The 14,784-nt window shown below is 39.7% G+C and overlaps 1 protein-coding gene across 1 annotated transcript in view; it reads right to left on the reverse strand.

The window, feature by feature from the left end:
• RGS5 (regulator of G protein signaling 5) overlaps positions 1-14,784 on the reverse strand; it is a 47,925-nt gene that overhangs the window by 15,709 nt on the left and 17,432 nt on the right. Inside the window, exon 2 of the mRNA XM_027096851.1 lies at positions 3,642-3,752. Within this exon, the coding sequence (XP_026952652.1) occupies positions 3,642-3,752 (111 nt within the window). The remainder of the gene's footprint in view (positions 1-3,641; positions 3,753-14,784) is intronic.

The following is a 14,784-nucleotide window of genomic DNA, read 5'->3' on the forward strand; positions in this document are numbered from 1 at the left end:
GCCAACAGTGACTTGGGCACCATGGATGGGAATGCAGATAAATACACCTGCCACTTTTTTTGTTTTTGTTTTTGTTTTAACATCTTTATTGGGGTATAATTGCTTTACAATGGTGTGTTAGTTTCTGCTTTATAACAAAGTGAATCAGTTATACATATACATATGTTCCCATATCTCTTCCCTCTTGCGTCTCCCTCCCTCCCACCCTCCCTATCCCACCCCTCCAGGCGGTCACAAAGCACTGAGCTGATCTCCCTGTGCTATGCGGCTGCTTCCCACTAGCTATCTACCTTACGTTTGTTAGTGTATATACGTCCATGCCTCTCTCACGCTTTGTCACAGCTTACCCTTCCCCATCCCCATATCCTCAAGTCCATTCTCTAGTAGATCTGCATCTTTATTCCTGTCTTACCCCTAGGTTCTTCCTGACATACTTTTTCTTAAATTCCATATATATGTGTTAGCATATGGTATTTGTCTTTCTCTTTCTGACTTACTTCACTCTGTCTGACAGACTCTAGGTCTATCCAGCTCATTACAAATAGCTCAATTTCGTTTCTTTTTATGGCTGAGTAATATTCCATTGTACATATGTGCCACATCTTCTTTATCCATTCATCTGTTGATGGACACTTAGGTTGTTTCCATCTCCTGGCTATTGTAAATAGAGCTGCAATGAACATTTTGGTACATGACTCTTTTTGAATTATGGTTTTCTCAGGGTATATGCCCAGTAGTGGGATTGCTGGGTCATATGGTAGTTCTATTTGTAGTTTTTTAAGGAACCTCCATACTGTTCTCCATAGTGGCTGTACCAATTCACATTCCCACCAGCCACTTTTTGATGTCTATCCATGGGCCAAACATTGTGCATCCATCTTTAATCCGCACAGTAAGGCTCACTCTGCAGTTTACCAGGCCGGAGTGTATGTAGGACAACAGTTTGTAGTGGTTCTCCCCCATGCACGGGCTAGGGACTGTTTATGTGTGGAGGTCATTCTAGAGTTATAAAGTGGCAAAACAACAGCAACAACAAAAGATAGTTAAAATTAGTGACATCAACAGAGAGTAAATGAACATCTAGAATATAAAATAAACTATAAAAATATCTACACCAGCTCTTGAGTATTTTGCAATTGATTATATTATGAGCCATGATAATAGTTACTGTAAACTAAATTTACATGGTCTTGTAACATCTTTATTTTTCATTATGAGGACCTATAGCAGAGCCTTAGGGAATGCTCACATATAGAAGGTGGACAAAAGTGAGAGCCCTTAGAGAGACAGAAGGCAGTGGGAGAATTCAAAATTAGAAGTTAAGGTGGAGAGTTTTAAGGTGGCCAACTGGTGAGCAGAGTCAAATGCTGTCCACGAGTCAGGAGTTAGCCCTTGGTGATGATGGTTTCAGTTAGGTAGTAAGGTTTAGACCCAACAAAAGGAGTTAAAGAAGAAATTGAAAGCAGTGACTTTCCATTTCTAGAGTTTTCCAGCGTAAGCAAGAGGAAGAGATATGAGTAGAAGGGGTGAGGGGCTGGGAGGGTGTTTTTCAGAGTGGAATATGGTACTTGTTTGTTCTAGTGGAAGAGGGTCTAGAGGGAAAAAGAACAGTTAAGAATACTAAAACAGTAACAGAGGCTGGCCTTGGGTGGTAGGGATATAGGCAACTTTTTTCTATTTTTTTAAATGGTTCAATTTTTTTCCTAACGAGAAGAATAAAAATATATTTTAAAAAGAGAAAATGCTTTTTTAAAAAGAGATTGCTTTTTTTAAAAAGATGAGAGGAGTTAAAAATACCTTCCATCCGGAGAAGGTCTATTTTCTCCTCTGAGATTTATTTTCTTCTCCTTGAGAAGAATGTGGGTAAAAAAAATACAGAGAAACTTTTAAGTGAGGAGAAGCGAGATCAGCTGAGTTCCTGCAGAACACAGTCTTCTCCTGCTTGTTAAAAACCATGGAAATTTGCCAAATATGAGTGAAATGGGGTTTACGAGTTTGGAAGAGGATAGGAAAGATTTGTAATGGTCACTGTTAAAAATGCAGTAGAGATGCACAAATATTCTCTAGGGATAAGAAAGATTTTTTCCAAAACAATTCAAACTTCTGGACGAAAAAGGGGGCTAGAAGACAAGAGAAGAAACTAATCCAATGAGTGTCAGCCCCAAGTTATCTTCCAAAACTGCTTCTCTCCAAATCCTTGTTAAACCAAATAGTTCAAGTGTCTGTGTGGGATATTAAAGCAGAGAATCAAAGGAGGAAATGTAGCACTGTATTTATTTTTTAAAAGTTAATTCCAACAGATCAATAACCACCACAATGTTTATTTCAAAATAGACTTTTTGATCTTTTGCTATTATGAAATGTGGTTTTTATTCTCTCCCAGTACCTGGTGCCTGCCACTCCACATTGAATTAACTTCCCTTTTCTAAGCACAGAAAACTCAATTATGCCTCATTTCCGGTTTGGGATCACTTTGAAGTAATATAAGGAGAGTGGAAACATCCACTTAGATTGATGAAAAAAATTTAAAAGGAATAACCTGTCTCTCTATCCCCCAACCAATCCAGCTATATTAATTTGAAGGTCATTTGGAGAAAAGATTGGCCAATTTATACAAATATTAAATTTTAAAAGAAATGGAGATTAAAAGGGATTCCTATATTTTTACCACACTTCTGTGATCTCTTCAAAGCTTTTAGGTAGTAGAGTGAAGGGGTTTGAATACATTTGGCTTTTCTTCTTCCCACTTTCCTTTCTTGATTTTAGTGGTGTCTCTGTTTTAAAGGGAAGATGGAGTGTATCTGTCTAGTCAATGTCGGGCTGTGTAGCTAGTGGAACAATGGTAAACACCATGAATGCTGTGAGTATTGTTATTAAGTTAGAGCAATGCCAATGAAATTGTGGGCTACGTTCACTGCCATAACATCGTGAATATTGAGAATTATAGCTTCCCTCCATGCCTAAATTGATAGAAGTATGTTGGTGCGTGGTTAGGGACTGCAGAAGTCCTGTCAGGACTATTAATTTATGGACTGGGGAAAAATTGCTTGACGTGCATTAAATAGGAGTATCTGGTCAAGTATTCATTCCTCTACCAGGGAACAGTCCTCTGCTCCTCTTTTAGACCTTGAAGGGACAATATCTTGGAGAAGAAACCTTTAGGCTTAATAGTCTGCCTTGAACTTAGCCTCTTCTTGAGGGAAATGTCACCACTTGTATCTCCCTGCTGAGGAAGTAGCCCTCAAGATATTTCCTGAGCAGGTGAGCATCCAGGGATCATAATTAATTGGATCAGCGATGCTCACCTGACCCAAGGACAGCAAGTGAGCGGGTATTTTTAACCACACTTCTGTGTGATGAGGTGGCTGGTGCCATTTTATAAGACACGGCCTGTTTCTCCAATGATGTCCCAATATGTGGCCTTATCTCCATTTTTTTAAGCATCCTGCCAGTAAGCAATATTATGCTCCATACGCGAGAGAGTGAAAAAAAATCCTATTCACAAACCAAGTCTCTGAGTACTCTTATGATCTTCAGTGAGTCACTGAAGGGGGGAGTTCTACAGAGGAGGGCTGGTGCTATACACTTGAAGAATAGCCATCCTCTGGAGGAAACGAGTGGAATCCATAATCATGACTCACTTCTGGGTCTTGGCTGGTTTCTCCGTCTTCTCAGGGTATGGAATGACAAGGTCAGCAGCAGACTCCGGCTTCTGGAGGAGAATTCCCAACTTGATCTTAATCTCCTTGGCCCTGAAAGAAGAGATGTATAAGGGGAAATGGACAACATATTAGCATAAAGATCTAAAAAAGGGATTTCATTCCATGTCAAAGAAACAAAAATGAGCAAAACCCCATTTCACTGTTGTGGCAGAAAGAATACTAATGTAGAAATTGGGACACATGAGTTCTAATAACATTTATCATGCTCTTAACATGTCCCTGGCTAATATGCATTATCTCATTTTAATCTTAATTATTGTTTTATATGTATTCTTTCATGTTATATATGGCAGATACTATAGTAGTCCTATTTTACAGGTGAAGAACTAATGACAGAGAATTCAAATAACTTGCTTAAGGTAACCCAGCCGGTATGTGGTGGAAATGGACTTGACCCCAAGCTGTCTGACTTTAAGTTCACAGGTGGAACTCACTGTATTGCCTACCAGTCTTCTGAGGGCTCTGGTCCCAGCTCTGCCATTAATTGGACATATAATGTTTGAAAAAATAATCATGTTTTATTGCCAGACCTCCATTGCCTCATCTGTAAGATGACAGAGTTAACCTAGATGTTTTTTTCAGTCATTTGCACCTATAAAATTAAATTATTCTGCTTGATGATTACTTCTCTGTAAACTGTTCTTCTTTTATACGGATTTGACTTTTTTCCAACCCCTTGCCCATTGTTCCACAATGGCTATTGTAGTATCTTACACGCAGTAAGCCTTCAATAGATGAGTATTAATTACCAACAGACTGACAGAATCGTATTACTCCTTTCTATCTTCAACATTTTAGTGAACAGACATGGTCAGAATTCTGGGCACTTCTCCACCCTAGAATGCAACTGTTTTCATGCCCAGTTCAAAACTAATCTCCTAAGTTACCCATCATTTTATCACAAGTCTGAATTCAAAAACACCAAGCAAATCTTAAGCATTAATCCATAAGACAAGCCATTGTATACTGAGAGACCCAAAAAGCTGTCCTTTCACTGTCCCCTTGGCACTTCCTACATGCTTTTAAGATAGGGCTTATCATAGTGCATTATGGTTACTGATTTATGTGTCTGTTTTCCAAGCTGGATATAAGAACTTTTTGCAGGTGGGAATTGAGTCTTAAATACCTTTTCAACCCTGTGCATAGCACAAAGCTTGGCAGCATAGTCAATATTCAAAAATATTTGCCAAAGTGAACTAAAAATATCTTGATTTTGTTCCTCACAAATCTGCCGACATTTATTCCCCAGTCAATGCTGATCATAACCAAAGCCTTACAGAGCTGTGTCGGGATTAGGATATCATGCTGTTGCCAGATAGAGTTTTGTTACTATAAACACACTTTCCTCATCCATTCACACAGAGACAGTGATGAGACAATTTAAATAAATAAAATGTGTGACATTAGCAATTATGGATATTAGGGAGAAAAAGTTAAGGACATATACTGTATAACTTAAAAAAACATAAATATTCAATCATATCGTAGGTTCCTTTAGTATAGTAAAGTTATTTTGAAACTCTGATTTAGAATTAGTAACCTCCACAATGTCTTTTCCTTTTCGTTTCTTCCTGCCTCTGTTCTCTCCCGAGGGCCCGCTCTCCAGCTTAAGACAACTCAGGTACCACATTACAGCAGATCAAGCTCCGCTGGGCACATTACAGCTGAAACAGAATGTTCTGCTGAGGGAGCTTATATAAAACATGAGAATAAGAATAAGTGTACTTTGATTCCAGGCTCGGCAATTTGCTTAAACTATCTAATGTTAAGTTTTCTCACCTAGAAAGTGGGACTGATAAAATAGTACATACTTATACAATTTTTGTGATGATTAAATATGTTAATGCATGTGAATCACTTAAAGCAGCAGTTGGCATATAATACTGCTTCTTCCAAGTTAGTTCTAACTGCATAATAATTTTTTTCCAGCCAAACTCAAGCCATGTTCCCTAGCTTTGACTACCAAATTAAAACATTCAGAAATTTCCCACATGTTACTAAGAATTAATACACCCGCTGCCTCCCATATTCTACCTCTGGAGACAAGAACTGCCAACTTTATATTTATCTGAAGGATGAAGAAAGCAGTATTTGGGGGGAAAAATGCATGCAATACATGTGGCTACCCTCTGCTGGCCAGTGTATAGTACTACAGCCAGAAGCAGCAGGTTCATCTTTTCCATCAAGACACGCTATCCCACCCAGAACTTGAAGAACTCCATCCATAATACCTCTTCTGCTTGCTCTACATGCCCCTCAGTTCCTGACCATAAGGGGAAGTCGTGAAGCAAGTTTCACTTGACCCAATAGTTCACTCACCAATATTTAGCTAAAGATTATCTAATGAATGTCTAATGAATGTTTCTCCTGTGCTTGGTATTTTGGTTGGTTCTTTAGATTTTTGTTTTGCATTTTTTTTTCCCCATCTCAATTTCTGTTTCTTTTTTCTTTTCCTCTTTTGCTCCATTTGAGCCATTTGCTTTTGTAAAAGGCGGAGAGATATTTGTGTTTGATTGCCTAGTGAAAGAGTGAGCTGGACATGAACAGGTTATTAGAATGAAGGGGTTGAACATTTTAAAATTTCATTTATTCATACTACTTTACTCCTTGATCATGTTACTGTGTCATCAGTACACAGTAAACAGACAAACACTCACAGGGTTTTGTCTTTGCCTGCAGGGTACTTATAGCCTATTGAAGTCTCAAGCTTGTGAGCAATCACAAGCAGGTATTAAAGAAGAAGATGCCCAGAAAGCAGCATCTCTCTGGGCATCCAGTGTCCACAAAGGTGAACAGCAGAGCACGGGGGGAGGACCCCAATGTCCACAGGGGTGAGTCAGTGGGGCTTCTCAGAAGAGGCAGGGGTAGAATAGCAGTTAGCCAGGTAGACAAGAAAAGGCTGGGACTTCCGGGTAGGAAGAGGATAATGTGCATATCATTTGAAGGGATGCAAAAGTGGTTCTGCATTGCCTGAGTGTAAAGTGTGACTGGAGAGAGAAGAATGCCATGTTAGATGAAGCCTGCTCACTCTGCCTCCCCTTCCTGATGGAAGGGTGGATGATGGAAGACCTCTGCATAGTATGCAGCCTTCAGCAAATTTGGTATGAAAACCAAAAAGAGGTAAAACTATTGAAAGGTGCCTTCAAAGACTTCTTCTACATGAAGAAGTGGCAGCCTGTCTTACAAATCTATTTCAAATTTTTCTTTTGCTAATTCTTTCAGGATGCATTTTCCCATGAAAACACTGTCTATACATGGTGGTTAAATTCTCCAAGACATCCCACAAAAGACTTTTAAAACCAGAATGAACCAGAATCCTGGTATAATTTTATCTATATCACTATTTAAATTGTCTTTTTGTGGGATAATCTAGAAATCAACCATTTATAACACTGCCCATAGAAAATCAGATTTCACTTCCTCAAAGTAGAGAAACATGCCAGAACACCAGATTACTCTTTTCCTCATACTTGCCCTGCGGATGTAAGGGAGAAAGGAAATGCAGTGCTTCAGAAAATACTTCTCTCTATGGTTTAGTATAGGCTCAAACATAGGACGTTAAAATGTTAACGCACATAAGTCGGGAAGACCATTCGGTTGAATTAGGAGTTTGACAGCATATAGGGAGTGAATAACATTATTGTCTCTCTTATAAAACAGTGAATGTTTAAAAGCTGAAGAGTTGACCAGTGCTGAGATTGAAACTACTTGAAACATTTTACTCTTTGCGTAGGAATAAACTGTGTTACTATGTTTGTTTTTCTCCTTAAGAGTTCCTGGAATAATATTTCATTCCCCCTTCTCCCCTTCCTCCCCACCATACGGACATATCCAAATATGGGAATGAAAAAAGAAACAACAACAAATGGAAAATCAAGCAAACAAAAGCTCAAAGCTTCCATTTTATTTTCTCCTTTAAAAATAAGCTTGAATGTATCTGACATTCATTTAATGTCAAAAACAAACCCATCCAGAGAAGACAACTTTTTAATGTGTTTATGATTTCAACTCAGTCCTTGGCTCTGTTTGACCACCCACCAGGCAGTTTTCCTGGCTATATTACATTAATGCCTGTTAACAAGAAATGATTCGTATCTCTTCTCATCACACCCCCAACCCTGTTATCCTTTGGTTTTACAAAGAAAAACTTGTTTTGAAATAAAATCATTGGAAATGCCTGGGTGAAATTTAAATTAAGGGTTCAGAGGAAGATAATCCTTTCACTAGATGGCTCACATTAGTGATTTCAACCTGAAAAGAGTTTGAATAATTGTAGAGTTGTGCAATTTTAAATCTGTGCCCTGTGTGGGTATGCTTTCAAAAGGCCCTGGACCACCTCTGTCCTTCCAACTAATTGGTGAATTGAGTGAAAATTATTACCTTAGGGTGAATAAGTGTAGAAAACAGTACAAGCAATCACTAAAACAAACACATAGCAGAATTTTTCAAAATACAATTATATTCAAGTAAAATTTATCAGTAACCAGCTATATATAAAGTCCTGTGCTAGGTGTTTCAAGGATTACAAAGATGTTCCTTGCTTCAGCGACACGTGGAACTAAGGAAATGTAGGACATATACATGTAAACTGTATGCTAAATATTTTTCTACTCATTGATAAAAGTGGAGGGGATATATTAATAAAAGAACACAGACCCTAGCCTCAAGGAGCTCAAACGTGATAACACGAAGATAGTGTAATAGGAGACACATGCTTTAACAGCTGCCCCTACTATATTCGCAGAGGCCTCTGTATTTTTCCTTCATGGTCCTTATCAATTTGCATTATGTCTCTGTGTATTTATTTGAGTCCTGTCTGTCTCTCCCATTAGAATGTCAGGTCCCCAAGAGCAGGGTCAATATCTGTTTTGTTCACAGCTCCAGTCTCAGCACTTAGCCCAGGGCCTGGCACTTAACAGACATGCAATAAATATTTACTATATAAATTGATGAATCAGCAAACGAATGAATGAATTGAATTGCTAGGTTATAGTAAAACTGCATTTTGGGGCGGGTGGGTGAAATATTGGGGTGTAGCACCAAATAAGCCATCGAGGACTTAGATGTCTCTGATTTGGTTAACTGCAGAGAGGTAGTGTCATTAAATGACTGCAAGGACTCTGACTGAACTCGATTTCTGTCTGTTAGAGAAGTTGGAAATAGACGAATGGGGGCTGAAACGGAGTATGCTCTTCAGTCCCTCACACCAGATAGGACACACTCTGATGAGAGGAGGCAGGGAGGGTAATTACAATCACTCAGTCTAATCAGAATCCATCATGAGACCAAAATTTATCAGGATTTACTTAAACAAAATTATTCCTGAGGCACAGACTAGTTCTGAGATTGGACATATGTCGGGAACAGCCAGGAAGGAAGACAGGAAGGAGAAAAATTGGGAAGTATAGGACAGGGTATTTAGGACACATTTCTGAAAGAGGTGTTCCAACCTGTCCCCTGTCAAGGACAATCCAATTTAAATCCAATCCAACTTAAATCTGTGTTGCAGATGCCCCCTGCTGGACATGGGAAATTGTGAGCATCAGTGAAAAAGAGCTTATCTGTTCCAGGCTGCTGCCTTCTGAAGAAATACCACAAACCTTGTTTCTACAGGAGCAAAAAGGACATGCCTTTTCTTGGCTCCAAAAAGTGTGATAAATACCCATTAAAGATAAATAAAAGTTCCTAAAACACTTGTTAGCAACAAGATTCCACAGCTGGAGAGTACTACAGCCGGATCTGAAAAGCAGAGGAAGAAATGAGCTTTCTAAGTTCTTTCAGCCAAGATCTGAGTCACGTAGACAGAACCCCAGCAGATGTTCATGGAAAGAAGGGAGCCCAGAGGACTTATGTCCACTGTGCTGGACCCATCTAGAGAGATTCATTTGGTTCAAGAGTGGAAAACCTTCTTGTTGACTGCTCATTGAAAACTTGAGATCGATGGAGTTTGTTACTGATAGATGGCTCCTGAGACACAGGGGTGATCTTGAAAACCCTTAGTAGAGTATAAGGAAACACCTGTGGAAAATCAGGTCAATTCTAGAACTGAAATTCTCAACTCCCCACGATCCTCCATGCATGGCCCCTTAAAATCAAGACTGACTCTCAAGTGCAGGGGGAAGTCCCTCCAGGGTCATTTTGGTGGAGAGAGAATGTATGAGTTTGGCATCTACCATTTTCCTGAATTAACCTTCTTCTACTTGAACCAAAGAAAGTCCACCCATTGCTTATGTTTTAGCAGAAAATGAAAAAGTAGTTTACTAATGCAATGTGATACCATGTTAAGGTCTATATTTTTTTATCTGACACATATTAATATATGATACATTATGGAAAATGACTCTAGGTTAGTTAATATGAAATACTCCTCAGTGGTCCAAATGATAGAAAAATGAAGAAAATGCTAAAGAATATACGGTATTATTATTATTCATGCATTAGGATATAACGCCAGAAATCTGTTTCCAAACACAATTGAATCATTCCCTGGTAGAGCTTTAGGTTTTCACTTATATTAATCATGAATTAAATAACAAGCCATGTCAAACTGTAAGATGGCTGGAAAAAATGGAATTGATGAGGACTTCCCTGGTGGTGCAGTGGTTAAGAATCCACCTGCCAGTTCAGGGGACACAGGTTCGATCCCTGGGCCAGGAAGATAGCACATGTCACGGAGTGACTAAGCCCGTGCGCCACAACTACTGAGCCTGTGCTCTAGAGCCCGTGAGCCACAACTACTGAGCCCACGTGCCACAACTACTGAAGCCCGCGTGCCTAGAGCCCATGCTCCACAACAAGAGAAGCCACCGCAATGAGAAGCCCACATACCGCAACGAAGAGTAGCCCCCGCTCGCTGCAACTAGAGAAAACTGCATGCAGCAATGAAGATCCAACGCAGCCCAAAATAAAAATAAATTCATTTAAAAAAAATGGAATTGACAATGTCAGTTGTGTCAAATGTGTGCATAGAAGTCACTTTTGTCTATTATAACCTTCCAACACAGTATTTTCTAACCTCTTCTTTCAGTAAGTTCTCTTAATGATAGCTATTTTCATTATGTTCAAGCTCTTACCTCAACTACCCCAGGTTGATTCATCACCAGGGCCCCTCACAGGCAACCTGCTATAAAAGACTAAGGATTCCGTCTACAAGTTTACTGACTTGGTTTCATAGGATCACAGTTGAGATCGAAAAGACTGGCCTCAATAGCTTCTCCTCTTGCTCACTTATTTTTTCAACAAATTAAAAGTATGCTTATTAAATGCTTGCCATGTGCCGTAGACTATTACAGGTTTTGAAATCCCCAGTGAAACAAAAAGACAAGATCCTCTCATGGAGTTTATATTTCAGTTGGGCAAGACAAACACAAAATAAGGAATCCAAACAATGAAATGAAAAATTTCAGCTGCTTGTAATTGCTACAGTGTGACACTGGGTAAGCGTTAGCTTCTGCTACTTGCTCTAATCACAGTGGCAGTCAGCAGGCTTGTGAAAAAGGCCCCACTCCAGAGGTGGCTGCTAAGTGCCTCAGCTGTCTTTATAGAGAGCAATACCAGTTGCTTTGTCAATTAGCAGAGCACGTTAGAAGTGAGTTTTTACATGTAGGTTTGTTCAATAGGGAATGGGCTCTCTCCAGTCATAATAATGATATTCAAGTCATTTGTGCTAGAGACACTATTGTGCAAACTCACACCCACTCCATAGAAAGGTTGTAAGAATGTAAATAGCTCTTTACTCTTAGAGATGGCACCTGTGGCTTGATCCCTAAGTAGCCCTATATCTAGGCCTTGATACAGAGATTTCTTTTTGCCTGATACCAGCTACAAAGGTATTAGAATCCAACCTCAGAATATTAGTGTCAGAGTAAAATTTTCCTACACGTTATAGTCGGAGCACAAAGAATTGTGCCTTTATTGAGATTACAGAGCCAGTTGTATAAATATTTTGCGCCAACTTGTTAGTAACTATCTGCCTAAGTAAGTACGGAACAATTGGGTTTCATTATATATATGGTGGTCTTGCTTTCACTAGCTGGTAGTGAAGTTGTGGAGAAATAACTAATCATCACCCACCACTAACCACTAATAACTACAGTTATCTACCAAAAAGAACCTAAGAGTTGGATGTGAATAAATTGGTTTAGGCTACTTTTCAATAGCCACTTACAATCTATGGGACCTTATGCAAGCTAGATAATGTCTCTTGGTCTCAGTTCCGTCATTTGTAAAATGAAGATACAATTAGTGCCTGCTGTAAAAAGTTTCCGGGTGGAGTGCATGAGATGATGCATGTAAGAGTTAGCCCGGTGTCTGGCACGTAAATAGCTGTCATACATGGTCACCATCATCATCATATCTACTTATTTAATACTATCTTATACCACTTGGTGTTACAGTTTGTAGCAGTTTCCCTTAACATCTAGCGTATTAATATTTGATTGCATTACGCTCATTTTCTCTCGCTTGGTTGAGTGAATTATATGCCTTAAACAGTACTTGCCTGGCGAAAAGCCAGAAGCAATTTCTGGTGACTCTGTACGGGGGAAGATAGGAGGAAAACTACATGTTAAAAGCCAGGAAGGTACTGGGCTGCAAAGCAATGACGAAAAAAGAAAGCGAGGCCCTGACTCACTTAGAAGCAGTGGGGAAAAGTCTATCTTCGCAGCATCTTTGCTCCCTGTCAGTCAAATGCAGGCTGGATGTAGGCAGGTTAATAGAGCCTGTCCCTACCTGATGATGTATCCTCTTCCTCCATCACCTGGGGGAGAAACACACTCTGTCTCCCCACATCCCTGATATTTCCAAGTGTCGAAGACCATGTGAGGTCACTGGACCTTCATTTAAATCACAAGATCCCTGAACCTAGGTGCAAGTATGCCAGCTGTGGGCAAGAGTTCACTCCTCATGGCACACAGGCAGAAAACAGGTGGCCTGTAGCAACTCTTAAAAGTAATAATAGGGCTTCCCTGGTGGCGCAGTGGTTGAGAGTCCGCCTGCCGATGCAGGGGACACGGGTTCGTGCCCTGGTCCGGGAAGATCCCACATGATGCGGAGCGGCTGGGCCCGTGAGCCATGGCCGCTGAGCCTGCGCGTCTGGAGCCTGTGCTCTGCAACGGGAGAAGCCACAACGGTGAGAGGCCCGCGTACCGCAAAAAAAAAAAAAAAAAAGTAATAATAATAACATATAAAATATTAAGGTATTGAGGTGTTAATTCATGTTTTCCTCTACTTATAGTTTTTCTTCTGACTTTCAAGAAGGTAGCTAGGCATTTGTGCTTTCTTACCTCTGAGGGAGTTGTGTTGTGAGGCCGAAAGCAGGTATTGATGGAAGATGGTATCCCATTTCTGGCCTTTGTTTTCCAAGACCCTAAACTCACTGGGGAGATATGCTGGCTTCATCCGAAAGAGAAGGATTGCTTTTGATGAGTGAGTGGTAAAGGAAGAGGCAGAAAAAACAGAGAGGGAAAATAGGGAATCCCTACGACAAGGTCAGAAGACTGTGGTTTAGGGTTCTCTAACTAATTGACACCCCACTCTCCCCTGTCACACACACCTTTGTGGGACTCCAGGGAGGTGGGAGGATCACAGAGGGGGATAGTTATATGCTGCCCATAATGAGACTTTGCGCTTAGCCCCAGAGCTCCCGCTTCACCCAAGCTGATACCCAGACCCAAGCAAGAGTTCCTGGAATGACTTTAAGGCACTGTGACACTTCAAACAAGAAAGATATAAATAATGATATATCCATTTAAAAATTGTTCAAAAGCCAGCCACCTCTCAGAGTGAAAAATCCCTCACAAAAAAAAAAAACAGGAGGGTTCAGGAGAACTTGCTAACTGTATGGTGATAAAAACATGGAAATAGTGAACTAAATGTGGCCAACTTTCCATTGCTGAAGAAAATTCGTCAAGAAAAGACAAAACCAGCTGTTTTGAATAACAGCTAAGTCATATGACATCTGGATCTGTCCAGGTGATTTCCTAAGATACTTTCCAGATCTTGAGTCCATTATTATAGTCACAAGCAGCATGCTGGATTGTGTTCAATCTCTCCCCGACCTTGGCAGAGAAAATTCCAACTCCTAAGTGTGGCAAAACTCCCATCTCAGGTTATATAACTGGAGGAGTTTGCAAAGCAAGTAGGATTCGGGTCAAAGAGGCTGTTCCCAGAGAGAAAGTGAAGTGAAACATTGAGGTATTCCCCAGAGAATGTAGCTAATGCCAAAACTAAGCAATTTTTCCTAAAAGGCAATAGACAGTATATCACAGTGGTTAAGGGCATGAATGTTGAAGTCAAGGTAACCAGATTTATCTTACTACATGTGTGACTTTTGGCAAATTTCTAAGCCTCAGTTTTCTCATCTGTAAATTGGAGATGATAATGGTACCTACCTCAAAAGGTTCTTATGATGATGAAATTAGTTATTATATGTGAAGCACTTACAGTAATGCCTAGCACATTGACAATGCACTCCATAAATGACAGGGTGTATTATTTACTATTATTATTATTATTAATTATTATGATCTTACAGAAAATCCTGTGCCAATGAAGGAACATTTACACACAAAAAAGCCTATAACATATTATGTAACATTAGGAAGGAAATTTAGGAAAGAAACAGTAAACATGGTAACATTTGCCCTTAACTAAACCCTATTTTCAGCTCAGTCACTAATTTGCTTGGTGATCTTAAGAAAGTTATTTGAGTTCTCTTGTCTTCAGTGAAAAATAAGAAAAGAGAGAGAGGAAGGAAGGAAGGAAGGAAGGGAGGGAGGAAGGAAGGAAACAACTTTAGTGAGAAAAGCTCTAATATCTTCTCTAGCTATTATAAGCTAAGACTTCAAGATCATCACAGTCCATATCTCGAGAAAATAAATGAGAAAGCGAGGACCTGAGCTGTGAAACGACTTGTAAATAGTACCACAGATTCCTTTTCTATTCCGTCCCCCTTCCCAACATCCCATGTTTATCTGTAATTACAATATTCTCCTTCCCATAATTTATAAACTCTCTGATTCACATTAAACTGTTTGTCTTCTTCATTCCCTGTAGATACTCT

This window comes from Aethalodelphis obliquidens, unplaced genomic scaffold, assembly GCF_003676395.1.
Source record: "Aethalodelphis obliquidens isolate GAN/ISIS:26980383/991018 unplaced genomic scaffold, ASM367639v1 scaffold109, whole genome shotgun sequence".
Lineage (NCBI taxonomy): Eukaryota > Metazoa > Chordata > Mammalia > Artiodactyla > Delphinidae > Aethalodelphis > Aethalodelphis obliquidens.